The sequence below is a fragment of the Castor canadensis genome, chromosome 3 (genome assembly GCF_047511655.1).
Source record: "Castor canadensis chromosome 3, mCasCan1.hap1v2, whole genome shotgun sequence".
Lineage (NCBI taxonomy): Eukaryota > Metazoa > Chordata > Mammalia > Rodentia > Castoridae > Castor > Castor canadensis.
In genome coordinates, this window is record NC_133388.1 from 67731500 (window position 1) to 67752911 (window position 21412).

Below are 21412 nucleotides of genomic sequence, written 5' to 3' on the forward strand. Positions count from 1 at the left end.
TTTATGTGTGAAAGAATACTTTAATCGTTGTCCTTAGAAACTATAAATACTAGACGTGATTTGGAAATGAGACTGTACCAAACAATGGCCAAAGAAGAATTGTCCATTCTATGCCTTTTCTTTTGTGTGGTCACTCAAAAATAGGTTATCAGCTATGATTGTTGTTGCTGGACGCCTCACATTATTTTTATCCAGGTGTTCACCATAGCCTACTTTCCCTTTCTTCACACACTGGTATGCCACGTGTCTAAGGCCTGGCCAGAACACTGATATTTTGTGCCATGTTGTCTTTTTGACTGACATCACCCATTTGGTAGACTTCACTGTCCCCTGATGGTTGCATTTTGTTTGTTGCTGGAGAAAATATTGTGACTAGATTTTTTTCCTTCCACCTGTCTCATGACAGGGTTCTGACCCACTTGTTCAAGTAACTGCACATGATTCAGAGATCTTTCCAGAACCAAACTACTGACTATTTCATACTCTTGTCTTGCAAACTGATGAAGAACTTGCAATACAGGTCTTTGAAACATAGTTGCTAATCTTTAGGATTTTCCTTGGACCATCCATGTGCATACTCAACCCAGGACTTGTGCACTTCCTTCTTCCCTCCCTCACCTGACGCTCTCTCAAAAGTCTTTGATTGGTCTTAACGTATGTTCCTACCTTACTTAAGTTTATTTTCCATTTTCTCCTATTGTAACTCTAGTGTACTCTATTTATCCTAACATGTATTCCAGTGCCAACTGTACTGTTTTTTCCTCTTCTGGTCCTTCTTATACATAATGGCTCCTTTCACTCCTATTCAAAACAATATCCATTATCAGTAAATGAAAGCAGCTGCCAATTTCATTACATAATTTAATTATAAATTATTACCATTTTTTCCTGTATGTTACAAACAAGGCATTATATTAATTTTTGAAATTACACAGATGGGTAAAAGGCCCACAAATTTTATTTCAAGACATTAAAAGAAGGAAAATGTGTCTGATAAGGAGAAAGTGCTCAGTCTGATACCAGTGAGAACTACTGCCCTAGTTACTGGCTCCTGATTTCCTTCTCTGTGACATCATCTCTTACCATACTTCCATTCCAAGCTCTCCATTTACTGTTCCTCAAACCTAACAGGAAGAATTTTGCCTGGGACCTTGAACTGTGTCTGTCCCTTACCTGGAATGACCTGCTCCCAGACATAAACTGCATGTCTTGCTCCTTACTTTCTTCAGAGTTGTGCTGGAATGTCATGGTCTCTTATGGCTGACCATCTTATTTAAATGTCTCTCTATCTCCATTATCCTCTACTTCTCTTATCCTAAATTATTCTTTCTTATGTCACTTATTATCAGCTAAGATATTATTGATTCCTTTGTTTATTCTCTATCTTCCCCCTCTAGATTGTAAGCCCAAGAAATCAGGAATTTCAGCTGTTCACTTCTACTTCTCAGTGTCTGGTAAACACCAGCCATAATAGGCACCCAATAACATTGACTGGATGGAGAGATGCCTTAAAAGACCAAAGAGTTTACTGCCAGGAGTCTGGATGGAGCAGGTAGGCTCCTGGTCCCTCAATCTCAATTGTGACACTAGGGACATGCTATCAAATAATTGGGATGTTGAAGTTTCACTAGACACGTCATTTGATAGAGTGCCTGGCAATAAGTACAAGGCCCTGAGCCTGAACCCCAGTACTACCCACAGAGCCATAACAATAAAACCAGCATGGTATTAGCACAAAAACAGACAGGAAGACCAATGGATCAGAACAGAAGATCCACACATAAGCCCACACATCTATAGCCAACTCATCTTTGACAAAGGAACCCAAAATACACGAAGGAGAAAAGACAGCCTCTTCAACAAATGCTGCTGGGAAAACTGGATAGCCACATGCAGAAGACTGAATCTAGATCTATGTCTTTCACCCTGTACCAGAATCAACTCAAAGTAGATCAAAGACCTTAATGTAAGGCCTGAAACTTTGAAACAACTCCAAGAAGCAGTAGGAAATACACTGAAACAGATAGGTATAGGGAACTACTTCCTAAACACAACTCAAAAAGCTCAGCATCTAAGAGAAACAATGAATAAATGGGACTGCATCAAACTAAAGAGCTTTTGCACAGTAAAGGAAACAGTCACCAGACTGCCCACAGAATGGTAGAAAATCTTTGCCAACTACCCATCTGACAGGGGACTAATATCCAGAATCTACAGAGAACTAAAAAAACTCAGCCCCCCACAGAGTCAACACCCCAATGAAGAAATGGGCACATGAATTAAACAGGGATTTCTCAAAGGAAGAGGAACAATTGGCCAGTAAAAACATGAAGTATTCACTACCCTGGTGATAAAAGAGATGTAAATCAAAACTACACTTAGATTTTATCTCACCCCAGTTAGAATGGCCATAATCAAGGGTAATAATAACCACAAATGCTGGTAAGGATGTGATGAAACAGGAACCCTCATACACTGCTGGTGGGAATGCAAACTAGTACAACTACTATGGAAAGCAGTATGGAGATTCCTCAAAAAAAAAAGAGAGAGATAGAACTGCCATATGATCCAGTGATACTGCTCCTAGGCATCTACCCAAAGGACCATAAGACAGGATACAGTAGAGACACCTTACAACGATGTTCATCGCAGCACTATTCACAATAACCAAGCTCTGGAAACAACCCAGGTGCCCTACAACTGAAGAATGGATTATGAACTTGTGGTATATATACACAATAGAGTATTACTCAGCCACAAGGAGTAATTCCATGGGGTCTGAAGGTAAATGGATGCAAGTGGGGGACATCATGCTAAGTGAAGTTAGCCAGGATCAGAAACACAAAAGATGCATGTTTTCTCTCATATATGGAAGATAGATCCAAAGATAAACATATACACAAAAATAAGCATGATCACATACAAACTCAGTTGTAAGTCACCATTACTTTGGGTTTTCTCATTATCTGAACCCATAAGCTAACCAGAACTAGTTTCTATTAGGACTTCCATTTACTTCCTATTTTCTTGTAACTTGATACTTGACTAAACTGATTTGACTTTGTACTAGTCAGTCTATATGAATTATGCATTCCATTTAGCATTTTCAGAGATTCCATTGAAAATGGATATTTAATAAGCCTCTTCTCTTAACCCCAAGGAGAAACAGAATAGTTATGCATAAAAAGCCATTATTCAGTAAACTGCTTTATAATCACTTTCCAGAGTAATAATTGATTGTCAAAGACTATACAATGAGGCAGGTCTCCACAGCATAATGAAAGCAGAAAAATGAAAAGTGTCTCAGCTGTCTGACTTTCATTTCTTCATAACACTATTTCTAATGATTAAGAGATGAAGAGCTTGAGACTCAAGATGTTCTTGAGGGGAAATCTGGCTGAAATGATGAGGTCTGGCTCAATTATAATCTGCTTTTGTGTGCCTAATAAATTTGTAGTAAGCCAAGCAAAGGACAGGAATTTTATATATAATATTATCTGTGGGGCTAAAGAAAAGATAGACTACCTCAGAAAAAGATGGGGAAGGAGTGGATTTTTTACTTATTACCAAGAAAGAATAAGTCTGATGACCATAGCAACCCTGTAGCCTTACTTTAATAATAACCTAAGCATTTCCTCCTGAATTTGGGGATTCCTGGTAAGGTTAATTACATATCCCATTCTCTCAAGTTGAGAATTCTCAAGAAAGCCCTAACTCACCACAGATAATAAGATTTCAAGTATGTCAAAGTAACTTTTCTTCTCCCAAAAAGATGGGGACTCATAATCTACACATCAGACCAGGAAGGGAAAGTACTTGCAATTATTCACTTTGAGAATAGTTCAAAGATTTTTCCCCTCCAAAAAAAAAAAATAAAGCTGATAAAATGAAGTAAAAGTGAACCAGTCTACTACTCTGTTTTGACATGAGGTTCTGATAGAAGATAATGAACATTTTATTTTTTTATTCATATTAACACCAAGCTAAATTGGCAGAATCAGTGGTTTCTGATTATGACTGGTTAGTGATGTCATTTGTCCCACCTGAATCCTTTCGATTAGATGACAAAATGTGGTATCTTAAGTGCCCAGCTCAAGTTCCTTCCCACACCCACCTTCTCTATTAACACTAGACACCTGTGAACAAAGCCTTGGTTCCTGCCAAACCCAGGCCCAGGTGTACTGGGTTAGGAAGCTACCAACAATAGGCTATTGGGCCATCCCAGCACTGAAGAGTGCAACAGTCCCTCCACTATGCAGGGATCTGAGAGTGGAGGCATCATGGCAAGAAACAGTTCTATCCTAAGTCACTGTCTTAAGACAGTGAAGGAAAAAAGGAAGGGAAGATGAAAACGAAGATGGAAAGGACCATTGGCATCAGTCCCAATTATGATAATCAGCTGTATGACCTAACAGAAATCACTTTCCTTCATTGGGTCTCAGTTTTGTTGAGCTTCCAGCTCAACACACTATTTTAGGGAAAAATGAGGATAAGGAAACACTATAGGGAAATTGATTACCAGAGCTCTGAAAGCTCCTTTCTGTATGAGAACACACAATAAACTATGTCAAAGAAAAATGTATTAAAGAACATATTATTATACTTCCAATGTAATAAACTAAGAATTTACCTTTTTTCTACCAAGATCATAAAAATTCATAAAGAAAATAAACATGACTAATTTTGTCAAGTCAATCATCCCATCTATGGTGGCACCAAGATTTAACATACTTTAGAATAGAATAAGAAAATCAAGTCCTTATAAAAAGAATTCTACCCCTAAAATGAAATATCCATCCAACACAACTAGAAAATCTGCTGTACAATTTATTAGACTGTTTTCATTTGGGATAAGAGATGCTTAAACATGATTGTGGTTGGCTAGTTCTCAAGATTTTGATTTTACTGTCAAAACTGTTTATCTACCCATCCTTAAAACCCACATGTTTACCCATTCTGCCTTAAAACAAACACTGTAAAGAATACAGCTGCCTAGCTTCAGGCTGTTTACAGCCACAGAATGGCTGACTTCAAGAGCAACCAAATACTGTACTTTTTAGTAATAAAAAATAAACAGCTTTCCATGTGCAATAAGTCAATGTGTAATCTAACGGGGATATTCAGCAGATTCAGATTGCTGTCAAGGAGCCATATCATTCTAAGCCCTGATATCAAATTTATATGTTACCTGTTTTTAGAATATATAAGCACTTTTCCCTAGTTTTACACAGAAGACATGAAAATCATGACTTGAGGGTATCACAAAAATACCCCTTAAAGTAGACTAGCACTGTACAACATTAGGCAGCAATTAGTGCCAGATTGTAACTATCCTGCTTACCATCAGCTGGTATCTGCCTCGCTTGCCGCTTAAGGAGATTCTAGGCCTTGGAGGATCAGTCCTTAATATTTAAAAGCATTTAATAAAAAGTCTATACTAAAAAATAAAGGTAAAATTATGTATTAAATAACATCATGAATTAGGAAGGTGCTTTTATCCTAAATATACAAATAATTATACCTAAAATAGCCAGAAAAGGCAATTATTTTTAACAATATTTTTAGATGCTTCACTTCACGTTAGCTCACATGTACTTAAACTCTAGTATGTGTAAAATAGATCACTTTCAAGATTCAAATACACCTGACCTTTGCACTTTGTAGCTTAAATTCTGGGGCTTAATTATACAAATAACAAAAGGGGAAAAAATCATTGCAGGGTAGCATCTGTACTAAGGAACAGGAAAAAAATAGATGTGAATTTTACAATGGATTATCATTTCATTTTTCAAGTAACTCTGTATTCCAATCTTGAAAAAAACCATCATGGAAAATAAACTGCACTTGTATCCAACAAAGAATCCGTTTATTTTGAGAGAACAATTTCTAGCTTGGTTCAAAATCATTGCTACAATCAAACTAGCTAAAAGAACAGGAATTTTCTCCAAAGAACGAATATAAATATCATATTTTCCGTTAAAAATAAATGTAAACTACGTAAGCATTTTATATTTATTGGAAGCATCCAACGTTATCTGAGAGATTTTTAAATGTCACATAAAAAAAACTATAAACTGGTCTGACAATAATCAAGAAACTTCTTAATCATTATATGATTTGCACTAGCTTAGCTGTTGTATCCATGAAGACCACAAGGTACTGCATAAAATGTAATAAAGCTCACTAGAATAGGAAAGATTTGCCCAGCTATTCCCTCTCAGTTGTACTGGTGTCATTAAAATAATGTGGATTGCTTTCATATTCCCAAGATGCTGATAGGTTTCCTATTTTATACCTTCATGAGCAAAACTTTGCTCCTAAGACAAGGAAAGCTAAAATTTGCAAAGCAAAGAGCCAAGAGAATATTTACATATTATGTGACAATATACAGCTCTTTAAAGAAATATAGGATAAATTATGCATGTTAATATATGTTCATTAACATGTGTCAAAAAGTAAATTCCAGAATAACATGCATAGTCTGCTTTTCTGCTTTATAAAAACAATTAAAAAGTGGGCTTAGAAGAGAATAAATAGGTTGAGTATCCTTTATCCAAAATGTTTGAGACCAAAAGTGTTTCAGACTTGGGAGTTTCTTTAAATTTCAGAATATTTGCATAGACTACCAATTGAGCAGGCCTAATTCAAAAGTCTGAAACCCAAAACTTAAAATCTGTGGATTTCAGACTTCAAATTTTCAAATTAGAGATGTTCAAACTGTATTATTATTTCCTAACATATATTCTTATAACTGGTAAAAACAAAGCATATACTTTTAAAAGAATCTTTTAACATCTTCAATTAAAGTTTCTATTTTGAGACAATGATTGATTCTTATTTAGTTGTAAGAAACAAAACACAGAAATCTTGTGTACACTTTACCCATCTATTTCCAATGGTAAAATTGTGCAAAATTACAATACAGTATCACAACAAGGATATCAACAGTAATACAGTCAAGATACCAAAACATTTCCATTACCACAAGGACTTTTCACTTGTCTTTATAAAGCCATACATACTTCCCACCTTCCTCTCCCAAAGTCCATCCTTAACGACTGGCAGCCACAAATCTGTTCTCCATCCCTGCAATTTTGTCATTTCATACAGTACCAAACTTTTAGAGATTGCCTTTTTTTGTCTTGACATAATTCTCCCAAGATTCATCCAAGTTGTTACAGATACCAATACTTCACTTTTTTTTTTTGCTGTTTCTTAAATATTTGACACATAAGTTGTTTGTAGTTTTGGGTAATTACAATGAAGTTGCCATGAACATTTGTCTGAGATTTGCAGGTAAACATACCTTTTCCTTTCTCTGCAATAAATGCCCAGGAGTGCAATTGCTGGGTCATGATAGAAGTATGCTTACTTTTTAAAGAAACTATCTGAGTGTCTTGTGCCAGTTTACATTCCCACCAACAAGTGATCCATTATCTCTGCATCCTTGCAACCAATTAGCATTGTTGCTAGTTTTTTTTTAATTTTAAGCTATCTGATAAGTTATGCAATAACATCTCATTATTCTTTAAATTCGAATATTCCTAATGGTGAATGATGTTGACATTTTAGGGGAGTGCCTATTTGACATCTGCATATCTTCTTGGTGAGATGTCTATTCATGTCCTTTGCCCATTTTCTAATTGGATATTTTATTTTTGAGCATTCTTTATAAATTCTAGATACCAGTCCTTTGCTGAGAATGTGGTTTGTAAAATACTTCCTCCCAGTCTATAGCTTGTTTTTTCACCCTCTTAATAAGGTCTTTTTAGTGTCAAGTTCAGTCTTTGCCTAGCCCTAGATCCAGAAGCTTTGCTCCCACTTTTCTCTGAAAGTTTTGTGGTTTTATGTTTAATTCCATAATCCATTTAATTTTTGTATAAGGTATGACACCTAGGTAAAGATTTATTTTTTTCCCCTTTTTCCATTACCATTTATTGAAGTCTATCAGTCCTCCATTGAATTGATTGTTCATCTTTATCAAATTGGGGGGACGTATTTGTGTCAATCTATTTCTGTGTTCTCTATTCTCTTCCACTGATCTCTGTGTCTCTCTCCACCAATACCACATACTCTTGATTACTGAGCCTATATTAGGCTCAAAATAAGGTGCACCTGATGCCTTTACTCTTGTTCAATTTATTTTGACTCTTCTACTTTCACTACCTTTCCATATAAATTTTAGAATCTCTTGATAACTACAGCAAAATTTGCAGGTTCAAATGGCTTTAAACATATTTTCCTAAAAGTAGATATCTTGTTACTTATTTCAGTAATTCAGCTATTATAACATTAGGTAGGAACCTAGATTATTGATCTGATACTTTTCTTCTTTCCCAATGTATTCATTTAGTGTTACAAATTTTCTCCTCTGTATTACTTTAGCTGCAGCCCACAAATTTTCATGTGTTATATTCTTATTTTAATTCAATTCAGTATATTATTTTTACTTCACCAGGACTTCTGTTTTGACCCATAGGTTATTCTAAATTATTGCGTTTAGTTTCCAGATATTTGAATAGTTTCTTGTTATCATTCTGTTACTCATTTCTCACTTGGTTCCATTATAATCAGAGAACACACTTGGGATGATTCTAATCCTTTCATATTTATTGAGATTAATTTTATGGCTAATTTCATTATATGGTCCATCTTAGTACATGATCCATGGGCGGTGGATAAAAATGTGTATTCTATGGTGTTGGATGCAGTATTATAAAGATGTTATTTAGATCCTATTGGCTGATGATGTGATTGAGTTAATCTATATCTTTAGGGATTTTCTGTCTATTTTTTAAATCAATTATTGAAAGTGAGGTATTAGAATTTCCAACAATAATCTTGGATTTTCCTATTTTTCCTTTTTTGTAGGTCTATTATTTGGTACACATACATTTAGGAGTGCTTCATCTTCTAGGTGGATTGATCCTTTTATCATATGATAAAGTCCTCTGTGCCTCCAGTAACTTTTTTGGCTCTAAAGTCTACTTTGTTTGACATTAGTATAGCCATTCCTACTTTTTCTTGACTGATGCATACATGGTATTTTTTTCAGCCTTTACTTTCAACTGCCTATATCATCATATTGGAAATGAGTTTCTTATAGATAATATATAGTTGGGTCACATATTTAACCTATTTGTCCAATCCCTCTCTTTCAATTATTTAAACCATTTATACTTAATGCAGTTACTTATATGATAGGGTTTAAGTATCTTATTTTATTTTTGCTCTTTTTTTCTCTATTTACTCTTACATACCTTCCTAACAATAATTAATATTTTTTGGAATTCTACTTTGATTTATCTATGGTATTTTTTGAGTGAATCTTTTTGTACACATTTTTCAGTCACTGCTTTCAGTAGTAGATTATATATACTAATTTATCACAGCCTACTGGCATGGTCACTGCAAGTATAGTAACACAGAGAAACCTTATTTCCTATTGATCATCATGTTCAGTAAGATAAGCCAACTCAAAAAAAAATACCATGTTTTCAATCATATGTGAAATCTAGACCTAAAATAATGATAATAATGGGATATGAGCATAAAAGATAGACTGTCTAGGGGGGATCAGGAGATGGTGGGATGGGGCAAAGGAGAGGGTACTGGAGATGAACATGATCAAAGTATATTATATATATACATGAAGATAACATAAGAAAACCCACTAAATAGTGTATGAATGAGGGGGAAGAGGGATGGAGTTAAGGGAGTAAAACAGAGGGGAGAACATGATCAAAGTACATTGAATGCATTTATGGAAATACCACAATGGAACTTCTCTGTGCAATTAATGTACACTACTAAAAAATTTTAATTATAAAAAATTTTTTAAAGAAAACTCATTTCCTGTTTTGTCCATTTGACTTTCCCTATCTATAGTTCTCTTTAGTATTTTCTCTTCATACATTTGTAACCATATCAGACAGTGTCATACTTTTAGCATCAACTACCAAACATAATCTAGAAATCTCCAGAGAAGGAAGTCTGTGGTTTCTAGCCTTGCTTTGTTTGTTGTGTTCTTCCTTCCTTCCTCTTGCTCCAAACTCATTTCCTTTTTTTTGTTTGTTTTTTTAACAGCACATCCTTTAATCATACTTTTAGGGTAGGATTGCAGTTGTCACATTCTCTTAGTTCTCCTTCATCTGAGAATATCTTTATTTTCCTTTCATTTCACTAGAAATAGAATTCTAAATGGATAATTCATTCTTGGCACTTGAAAAATGTGATTACACCTGACTTGCATGGTTTCTGATGAGAACCCTATTGTCATTCAAATGTAATGTGTTGTTTCTTTCTTCACTGCTTTTAAGATTTTTTTTCTTTCACTTTAATTTCCAGAAGTATTACTATTATATGTTTTGGCATCAATTTCTTTGGTTTAGGATTCACTCATCTTCTTAAATCTATAGGTTTATATCTCTTGCCAAATTTGGGGGGAGAGGTAGCCATTATTTCTCTGAGAAGTTTTTCAGTCCTGCCTTCTTTTTCATCTCCTTCCAGGACTGTGATGACAAGAAGATTACATCTTCTCTTATGGTTCCACAGATCCCTGAGGTTCTATCACATTTTTTTCTCAGTGTAGTCTCTATGTTGCTCAGCTCAGCTAAGTTCTATCCTCAAGTTCAGTGACTCTGTCCTCTAGCCTCTCCGTTCAGCGGCTGAATTTATCCATTGGGTTTCTATTTCAGTTATTGTTTTTGTTTTTGTTTTTTTCCAGCTTGAATTTTTATTTTTGATTCTTCTGAGACCTTTTGCTTCTCTGTTAAGACTTTGTTCTTCTTTTAGTGGCACTGGGATTTAAACTCAGGGCCTCATGTTTAGTAGGGAAACGCGATACCACTTGAGTCATTCTGCCAACCCCAAGACTTCGTATTTTTTTCATTTGTTCCAAATACTTTTATAATTGCTCAATGAAGCATTTTTGAAGGCTGTTTTAAAATCTTTGTCCTGTTCTATTATCTCTGTCATCTCAATGTCAGCATCTATTGTCTTTTTTTTTCTTTCAAATTGAAATGTTGGTTCTTGGAATGACAAGTGATTTTCTACAGAAACCTAAGCTTTTGAAATTTATTTAATCTGTTTAAACTGGCTTCCTCTGATACTACTCTTAACAGTATTAGGTAGAGAACAGACCAGGTAAGAGTAAAATTCCATTCTACCTCCAATGTCACCAGGGTGTGGGTCTCCTTGTCACTGTTGGGTGGGAGTAGTGGTTCTGGTTCCAACTAGGCTTCTGTTGACACCTTCTTGGTTGAAAGGAATGGGAGTATCTCACTACTGTCCCCCTGTGGTCTCCAGGAGCACACAGAGAGTATGGAAAGCATGGCCTCCTTACAGTTGGGCAGTGTTGAAAGTTTGAACGCTCCACTGACACCACCCCTTCTAAAAATGGTAATGGAATCACCAAAAAAGCATTAAAAAGACAGATGAATATTTGTGGAAGAAGGACAGAATTCATCATTCCAATATTCATTATTTATGATACTCTGTCTTCATATATCCCTAATTCCCTCAGTCCCTAAAAATGTATTATTTCTCCTGGGCCCCTGCTGTAAGATCTAACTTTCCTCAGTGGCACAGGATTTCTAGGCCAGTTTCTAATACTGGCCCCTGTTCATATCAATACTTTGACTATGCCATAAAGTGTAAGGCCCATCTCACACAGCCAGTCAGGTCTTCTCTTTGCTAAAGCCCTTCTATGGAGCTTCCCTGATTCCTTTTTCAATATTAGACTTGCAGAAACCTTAACTAGAAATACCCAATTTGAAATGGCCCAAGCAGTCACACTTACGTATTCAGTAAGTGAAGGGAGGCGTGGATTGTAATTCAGAATATTTGTCATACTCTGCCCTCAAACACTAGGTCAAAGACAACACTGAAGCAACTCTAGCTCACAGGTGTTTTGTTTCCCTTTATGGTGACATTCCTTAAAGCACAGCCAAGAGTGTGTTCTGGGGCTGAAAGTATTTTAAAAACATAATGTGGCCATGGTATTCTGAATACTAACAAGACATTTGGAGCTGCAGCCAAAAGCACTAACAGAATCTTCCCTCTTACTGTCATTCTTTAAAGTCTCTTCCCTCCCCCTCTCCTCCCTCCCCCCTTCCCCCCACCCCTTTCTCAGGTTCAAGTCCTCTACTTACTATCTTTGCTTTCAGTGTCCCCACAAGAGCAAAGTCTACACAATGGACAAAATATCTTAGACTTAAATATGACCCTATCTACTTTTGCTTCCTATGGGGACATTTCATAGTAAACGAATGACCTTCCTGAACCTGATTACAACCAAGTGTCTGGGGTGCGACTGCCTGAGGTGGAATCCAGCTCTACCAGGCACTGGTTGTGGGACACTGGGCCAATTCTTTAGCCTCACTAAAGCTAGAAGCCTTCCTACATAAAACTGGATTTTTATGTTGATACCTTTCTACTTGGTGTGTTTGTTGGGACAAAAACACATAAAATGTGTCCCACAGAAAGCTCTTCTGTCTATAAGGCCTAGGAAATATTTGTTACATCAATATGCACTGAAATACGTATAATGAAATATTTTATTTTTCATGTAATCAGATAATAGAATGTGGAGCAGTTTTTGATTTTTTGTTTTGTTTTGTTTTGTTTTTGAAGTTTCAGCAAGGATTTATTTCACTATAACACGATAAAGTAAAGGAGAAACATTTGCTACTCCTCACGAAGGAAATGGGAATAATCTCCTTCCTGCTACCTGCCACTTCACCCTGTCATTGAGCTCATTGTACATATGAATACTACCTCTATCTCAGCACTTATTTTTATGTCCATCCACCACAAAGACTACAAGTTCCCCAAAGGTTGTGATTATGTTTTATTCATCTGTATAATCCAGTCCCATTTTTTAATGGAACCTAAATTTACTTTCACCCAGGATGCGCATTACTCCTCTGGTTCACCTACTTCCATTTTGATGTCGTAGTTCTGGCCCAGGACACTCTGAATGAGCTCTTTGATAGTCTGGTCGAAGGCCAGCTGAGCCTCGGACTGCAGCGAGGCGATGATCTCCTCGATGGACTTGGGCATCGCTCGGGCGGGCTGCGGGGACCGCCGCTCGGACTCGCGCGACTCGCTGGGCCGGCCACCTTCGCGCACGGCTTTGGGAACAGAGGCCCGCGCCTCGCCGGAGCCCTGGCGCACAGAGTGGGTGCGGATCCTCGTTGCTTGCTGCTGCGAGCTCGGGTCCACGTCGCCGTCCCCACTGGAGATGGAGCTGGTCTTCCTGTCCTTGGGCCTGAGCCCCTCCGACGCCGGGGGCGGGTCCTGGCTCGCCTGGTGCCCGCCGGCCACGTGGAGGACCCGCCTGGGCGCTGCGGGCCGCGCGCTACCCGGGTCCCGGCGCGCTCTGGGCTTCACGGGTGGCACGGGTGGCGGCAGCAGGACCACGGGTCTGGCCGTGCCGACCCCTGGGGCGATGACCGGTGGCTTCTTCGGCGGCCCCTGTCGTAGGAAGGCGGAGCTCGTCATGTAAAAGTCCTGGGGGCGAAAGGAGCGGGTCTTCTCCGGAGCGGCCGCCGGGCCTCGGAGCGCCTTCTGCAGCCGGGCCGCCGCGGAGGTCGCAGGGCCCCTCGCCGGAGGGGTCCCTTTGGGCCGTAGGCGCCCAGCCTTCTCCTCATGGCGGGTCGGGCCGGGGTCCTCCGGGCCGTGATCAGAGCTTTCATCCAAAGTCGGCTTGGAGGCCCACTTCTGCTTGAATCGGAGAAAATCCTTCCTGGTCTCCTGGCGAACTTTCTCAAGCTCTTGAAACATGTAGGATTCTTCTTTGGGTTTCAATCCGAAGTGCTTGGGAACCTTGGACATCTCGACAAATTTGACCTGTAAAATAACCCCCCAAAATTACATAAATACATTATATGTAAATATATACAAAACACAAACTTTTGTTAATAAAATTCCAGCTTGGCAAAGCTTCTCATGATTGAACCTCATTGTGCTCAAATAATTTTATATCCAACTATTGGCCTTTTTACATGAACCATGGAAACCCTCTAAGTAGTCTTTTTTTTTTTTCAGTGGGAGTTTCCCAAATAGGCCCTATTGGGTCTATTGTAACATTTCTTTAAACGAAAATGTGTCCCACTTCCAGGCAAGAAAGACTCCACTAGGCATAGGCATCGAAAACTGCCAACAGGGACGAGAGATCTAACTCTGGCCTGGACAGCTGACAAGTTTAAACTGGAAGATTTTCACATTAAGAATCCAGACTTGCAGCTTCTCTGGGGGGAAAAAAGTGATGGCTCTGGCAATGCAAGAGCCGAATCCCTGCCAGGTGGCTGTTGCCCCTTCCTCTTTTGCTGGCCCCAGGAGTCTTGTCTCCTCCCTTGCCCAGCCCACTTTCCTCAAAGTGTCATCTGAAATAGGGCAGAGTGCAAAATGGCAGAGAGGAGGTCATCCTTAAGGTAGGCTGCAGTCAGATTATAAGGCCTTTAAAGCTATATGTTTGTTCTCTTTCTGTAAGCTACTACCGGAAACCACTTCAAAATTTTAGCAGAAAAGAGGCTCAATGGGATCTAGTGCTTAGGGGATATTAATATTAAGTAGAGGAAAGAATGAAGGCAGAAAGGGCACTAAGAGCCTTGGTAATAGAGCAGAGTGAGAACAGAAACCTAACAAGGCAAAACTGATGACAGGACCTGGCCAATGACCAAGAAAAAAATGGGAAAACGAAAGCGCCTTCATAAAATAAGGACTTTGAGCATTCGAACGCTTGCCTAGGTTATGCAGGCCCTGAGTTCAACCTCCAAAGCTGCCCCAAAAGGGGAAGGACCTTTGAGTGACCTTGATAATGTCTTGGTCATCATCAAACACGTTATAAAATGTGTTATTCACTGAACTGTACATTTCAAAATGGTTAAGAAGTTATACTTTATGTACTATATTTACCATAATTTTAAAAACACACCAATTTCTGTTACTCAGGACCAGCTGTTTATGATCATAAGTGGAGTTTGAGATCTTCGAAGTTCTGAGATCATTACAGAAAGCTGTGAGGAACTACACATAGAGAAGGAACCAATGACAGATTCTGTGGCTTACTTATCTGTACAAAGTGAAGGAGCAAGAACAACCAGAGAGTTAGGGAAATTAGGAGAACGGGGTTCCTCCCAAAGCCACGAAGAGCATTTCAAGAAAAAGGAGTGAAACAATGAAAAAACAGGAAATAATGAATCAGAAAAGTAATTTTAAGCCAGGCATGGTAGCTCAAATCTATAGTCCCAGCACTTGAGAGGCAGAGGCAGGAGAATCATGAGGTTAAGGCCAGCCTGGGCTGTGTAGCAAGACCCTGACTCAAAAAAAAAATTTTTTTTTTCTTTTAAATAACCAAGGCCAAGATTCTTTGAAAAACAATAAAATAATAAAGCAGAAACACTTTCAGAATATCATTATTTACCTGGAAAACCCAGGCATTAGAACTATAATAGAATTTTGCAAATGATTTGAATTTTTAAAATACATGTATATTTTTAAATATACATATATTTTATTGTATGTATGTAATATACAATAAATAGCTTCCTTTACAAAATGGCCCAATTAAAAATATGATAAAATTTTATTTATAATTTTTAAAAGAGTAAGTAGAAATGAACAGAACGAGAATTGTACTACAGCTACATAAGTAAAATTTTTTTAATTTTACTAAGGGATGCAAAAGACAACTAAATAGATAGTCAATGTTCTTTGGAGGAAAAGACTAAATAATTTATTATATCAGGTCTTCCCAGAACACTGTATTGGTTTAATACCAATACAAAAGTCTAAAAATGGTTCTTTGTAGTGTAAAAAGTAATTCTGCATTCATTTGAAATGATAAGCAGTATAAATTACCCAAAAATTTGAGAACAGAAAATCAGAGAGTACTTGTCCCTCAATGAACGAATAACCAAAAAATTAAAACTTGCATAGATATAAGAAATAGAACTGAAATACTGGTACTGAAATCAACAGATAAACTGAGACAGACAGGAATAATTTTAAAATAATATGAAGTATATTGTAAAGTCAGCATTTCATTGGTGATGAAAGGAAGAATTATTTAAAAATCATGCAGAGGCCATAAAGAAGAATGAAATTTTGTCATTTGCAGGTAAATGGATGGAACTGGAGAACATCATCTTAAGTGAAGTTAGGAAGGTTCAGAAGGCCAAAGGCCACAGGTCTTCTCTCATATGTGGAATACAGACCCAATACAAATATAAGCAACATTATGAAAAACAGGTCACATTAAGGGGAGGGTAAAAGAAGGAAGTTAAGAAGGTGAATATGGCTGATGCACTCTCTATACAAGAATGAATGTAGAATTTTTAAACCTGTTGAAATCACCATAAGAAGAGGCCTAAGGTTGAAAGGGGAAAAGTAGAGAAGATAAACCAATTTGGGTTATAATACATCTAAACATGGAAATGTCTCAATGAAACACCCTGAACAGCTATCTTAAACAAACAAAAATGTTTTTCTTTTTCAAAAACAGAGAACAGGAAGGCAAAACAGGTTCTGGCTGGGGGATTGGTACCAGTGGGAGGACTAAGGAAATGATGTAGGAGGTGAATATTGTGGAAATATTATGTATTATGTATGTAAATGGAAAAATGAGACCTGTTGGAACTATTCCAGAAATGGGAGATAACGGAGAATGATGGAGGGGATGAATTCAACTACAATATATTATAAGAACTTTTACAAATATCACAATGTACCCCCCAGTACAACAATAATTTTAAAAAAGGAAAACTTAATACAAAATTAGGAAGAAATACTAATAAATATCACAATCTTCTTTTCTGAAAAAAGTCATGCTGAGGCAAATGTTTGATTATTTGGGAAAGAATCTCACCTTGTTTTGTGCCATGCACCAAAATATATCCATATATATTTAAAACTTAAATGCAAGCCAGGCTCTAATGGCTGACACTTAAGCTACTTGGAAGGCTGAGATAGGGAGGATTGCCATTGGAAACCAGCCTGGGCAAATAGCTTGGGAGACCTTATCTCCAAAATAACCAGAGCAAAATGAACTGAAGGTGCAGCTCAAGTCGTAGAGCACCTGAGTCCAAATCCCTGAGTTCAAACCCCAGTTCAATCATTTAAAAAAAAAAAAATTTAAATGTGGAAAATATTGTATTTTACTTTGCATTTCTTTGCTTATCACATAGCCACAGTTCTTGGTTGGATTAATACCAATACATAAAAGAGTTTTTACAGTTGGAATTCATTCACCACATAGTTCAGGTTATATGAAGAAAACATCCCTTTTATCCTCCAAATGTAGGCATGTTACTTTTAATTTCTAAAACATGATATGCTGGTTCTCAAACCGAAGACCCTGCTACATGACAGAGCTCCTACCTGAAAAACAATAGGTATTCCTCCTTTACCCAGCCCTTGGACAACACAATTCTGTTCATATTGAAAAGTAAGCATAACCTGTTGTCTGTGGCCCAGGTCTTTGAATATGAACATTAGAAATGAGTTTTAAAATCTTTAAGGAAATTTCCTTGTTTAAAAACTGCTATATAATCCTCCTCATAGTATTTTGGTTCTTATTGTTTGCACAGGTGGCAATACATTCATACAGACATCATCTGCATTTCTTCCTGCAAGAGGTTGAAAGGTAGTAACTGAAACAGAGCACAGAGCAGAAGTACTTCAATACCTGTGAGAGTCTGACTAGCCTCTCCCAATTGCACTTCCTTTTAATTTCTTAGTCCCTGCTTTGGATGCCCTTCCCAACTTCTCTGAGGCCCTTAGTTTGCTAATGAAGTTTAACACAAGTGTCCATTGTTTAACACTTCTCAGTACATTCCCATGAGTTCTTAATAGGAAAGTTGAACTTTGTATTGAAAATAAACCAATGGGAAATTGAACTTAACAAATTTGACAGGAACTTCCATTGTGCTTTCAAAGTGGGGGATATCCCAATGCTTAATGGGCCAACCCACCAAAGCTTGGTGCCTGTATTCCTCCACCCACCTCTCAACACTACAAAATAAATTAATTTTTAAACATCCAATCTTGTGGGAGATTATTATCTCTTATTTCTTGGGAGCAATTTACAAAGAGAGATTGGCTGTAGACTGGATTACTGTATATGAGAGGTGAAATCTGCTGTTCATAATCAAAGTTGAGGGGTTGATGGAGTAGCTCAAGTGTTAGAGCACCTTCCTAATGAGCACTGAGGCCCTGAGTTCAACCATCAGAACCACCAGGGAGAAAAAAAACAAAACAAAACATAATCCAAGTTATAGAATATGCTTAAAATCTTTGGAACCCAAGCAATAGTTGTACTCTGTGCTTTACAAATTTGGAACTCTATCCCTTCTCCTTCCCCTTGACTAGGAGGTTTAAGGCCTGAGTGGAGAGGTGGTTATAAGGCCCAAGAGTCAGCCAGCCAGGTCAGGCACCAGGACCAAGATCCCTCACCGAAAGTGGCTACAGATCTGGGAACATTTCTTTCATGAATTCTCTAGACTTTGGTGCAGGCTACTCTGTGGTTCTTGCAGTTGTAGCTACTTCTCCTATTAGAGTAGCAAATCCAAACCTCTGGTCTAGATCCTAACCAAAGTAGAAATAAATATGACTTGATTCCAGGTTATATGAATCCATTTGACACAGAGAAATGTGTCCTGCATGTTAGTCCCACCTCATTACAGTGTTACATTGGGAGGAGGCCAAAGCCCCAACTAGTAATAAGGATTACATGGCCTTGTCCTCTTCTAATATATGGTCAGCCACCTAGGTAGGAGGGTGACCCAGTAAGAACAGGACTGGGGTTCTCTTAAATCCATAACCAAATGTCTCACTCTTCTTCCCCAATTCCATGCTAATGTCGAGTCCCAATGAGCAGTACTAAAGTCCCAAAGGAAACGTCTAAGCCCAAGGATGAATACTATCAACTGTCCTAAAAAATATTCTTAAAACAATATTTGCTTTCAAACTATCAGTGGTAGAAGTAAGATCTGCTTGTGCTTTGATAATAATTTCCAAAAAAGCCCAAAAGAGCATAATGCAAACATATTAATAATTATGCTAAGTGAATGAAAGAATAGTGACTTTTCCTATTTTTCTTTTAATCTTAATATCAATAATAGCAATTACCACTTACATGTGCACATTTAAAAGGATTTACAAAATAAAGGCAGTTTTCAAGCTCAGAAGAGGCTTTTCTCTAAACTAAGCAAAGCTTACAGAAATTTCAATGACTATAAGAACTTAACTTACTCAAACTCTTTATGGCCAGCACGTGGACTATGCCCATATCACTGGTGAATAGACATACATACAAAACATATACATGTATGTAAATGCACAGCAGTTAAGGAAAAACAAAATACCTTCCCTGCTTTTCCCTCTCCCCTTTTCTCTTTTCTTCTTAGACTTCCTTAATCTAATTATGCAAATAGCCAAAATAGAAAAAAGATTGTGTGTGTGTGTTTTAATTTTCCTCCCACATTTGATCCATTAAATATCACATGGTACCAGTTTCAAAGGCAATTTGTTGGAGCTCCATAGCTGCATCTTATGTGCCAATCCCTCACCAATAACAACTTACAAACTCCAGGCAAAATTCAGGAACAACTATGTTAGTTGCAGAGTCAAAATTTGATGAAAAACTGGCCTGGAAGTTAGTTTCCAGGCTTATTGTGACTTTTTCTTAAATGCAGTTTGTAATTGCAAAATGTCATAGTGTGTAAGGTGGAAAACACTTCAATAGAATGCCCTTCATGAATCTAGCCACAAGAGACAGGAAATGGAGCCCAGGCAACAATCATCACTGAAGAGGGAGAGAGAAGTCTTGGAGGAAAGACAGCCAGAGAAGATAATCTCCCAGTTCTGTGTCTAAAACCCACACAAGTCTCAGACTCACCTTGAATATGTGAGAAAAACATAAACAACAAAGACTTTAAAAAGCTGAACTGAATCATTAACTCTGGAAAGTGAGACAGCACTTACAATGAGTAAGTCATGAATTACCCACTAAATGAAAAACACTGACATTCTTCAGAGTAGATATAACAGGACCCGGAGGTGACGTAACCAAACATTCATAATATCCAGGACATAATCCCAAAATTCTTGGTTAAAAAAAAAAAAACCCAGAAAATGTGACCCATTCTCAAAGACAAAAATTAACAGGTACCTGTCCAGAGCTAGCCCAGATACAAAGACTTTAAAGCTGCTGTTATAATCATGTTCAAAGAAGTAAAGGAAAATATGCTACAAATAAGTAAAAACAAAATCTTATCAGAGAAATAAAAAATTAAAATGGAAATTTTGTACTTTAAAATACAGTATTTTCAAAAAAAATGTCAGAGAAAAGAGTGGGTTTGAAGGTAAGTCAACAGAAATTACTCAATACACAGAGAAATGAGAAAACAAAAAAACTTTAAGGAAAAAAAACCCCTGAGCCTCAGAGTCCTATAAGGACAATATCCAAAAGCTCTTAGGGCTATTGGAGTGGCTCAAGTGGTAGAGCACCTGCCTAGCAAACATGAGGCCCTGAGTTCAAACCCCAATACAATAAAAAAAAAATCTCTACTATGAGTTGCATGTGGTGACTTAATGCTTATAATAAGGAGAGAAGAGAATGGAGGAGAAAATATGTTGAAAAAAATAATGTCTAAGAAGTTCCCAAATTTAGAAAATAATATATAGATTTAAGGAGTTCAGTGAACCACAAATGGGAAAATTTTAAAGAAAACCAAACGTAAGCTGATGGAGGAAAAAAAGCCAGACAAAATTCAAAAGCAGACAGAAACAACAGTTCATTTATAGGGAAAAAAATTCAAGGGACCCATGACTTCCTATTGGACAGCACAGAGAAGACAGTGGAACAAGACTGTCAATGTGCTAAAAGTCAAAAAAAGACTTTCAACCCAGAATTCCATGTCGATTATGCATATTCTTTTAAAAAATAAAGGCAAAATGAAGACATGTTCAGATAATCAAAAAGTAAGACAATTATTCCCTAGCCAAAGAGAACTATCAGAAATGCTAACACAAATTCTTTAGGCTAAAGAGAAAATTAAATGCAAGGGAAATCTGAATTATCAAGAATTGAATAGGGAGGATAAGAGATGGCAAATATCTGGGTATGTGAAAAGGTCATTTTTTTCTTAAGATTTGAAAAATTGTATGAAAAATTGCAATGTTTTTGGGCTGGCAGAGTGGCTCAAGTGGTAAAGCACCTGCCTAGCAAGCTCAAGGCCCTAAGTTCAACCCCCAGTACTGTCAAAAAATTCTAACATTGTCTTGGTTTGTGAAAGTAGATGTAATTCATCTGACGACAATAAGGGAAAGGACTAGAATAGGGGTGTAAGGGAGTTATATGGTTTCAGATTTCTCCATTTTGTATTAGCTAAGTAGACTGTAAAATGTA

The 21412-nt window shown here is 37.3% G+C and overlaps 1 protein-coding gene and 1 pseudogene across 1 annotated transcript in view; both read right to left on the reverse strand.

Moving 5' to 3' along the window:
• Ttc6 (tetratricopeptide repeat domain 6) overlaps positions 1–21412 on the reverse strand; it is a 192788-nt gene that overhangs the window by 153992 nt on the left and 17384 nt on the right. The window contains exon 2 of the mRNA XM_074066970.1: positions 12940–13851. Within this exon, the coding sequence (XP_073923071.1) occupies positions 12940–13836 (897 nt within the window). The 5' untranslated portion in view covers positions 13837–13851. The remainder of the gene's footprint in view (positions 1–12939; positions 13852–21412) is intronic.
• Positions 109–603, reverse strand: LOC109698505 (single-stranded DNA-binding protein, mitochondrial pseudogene; annotated as a pseudogene).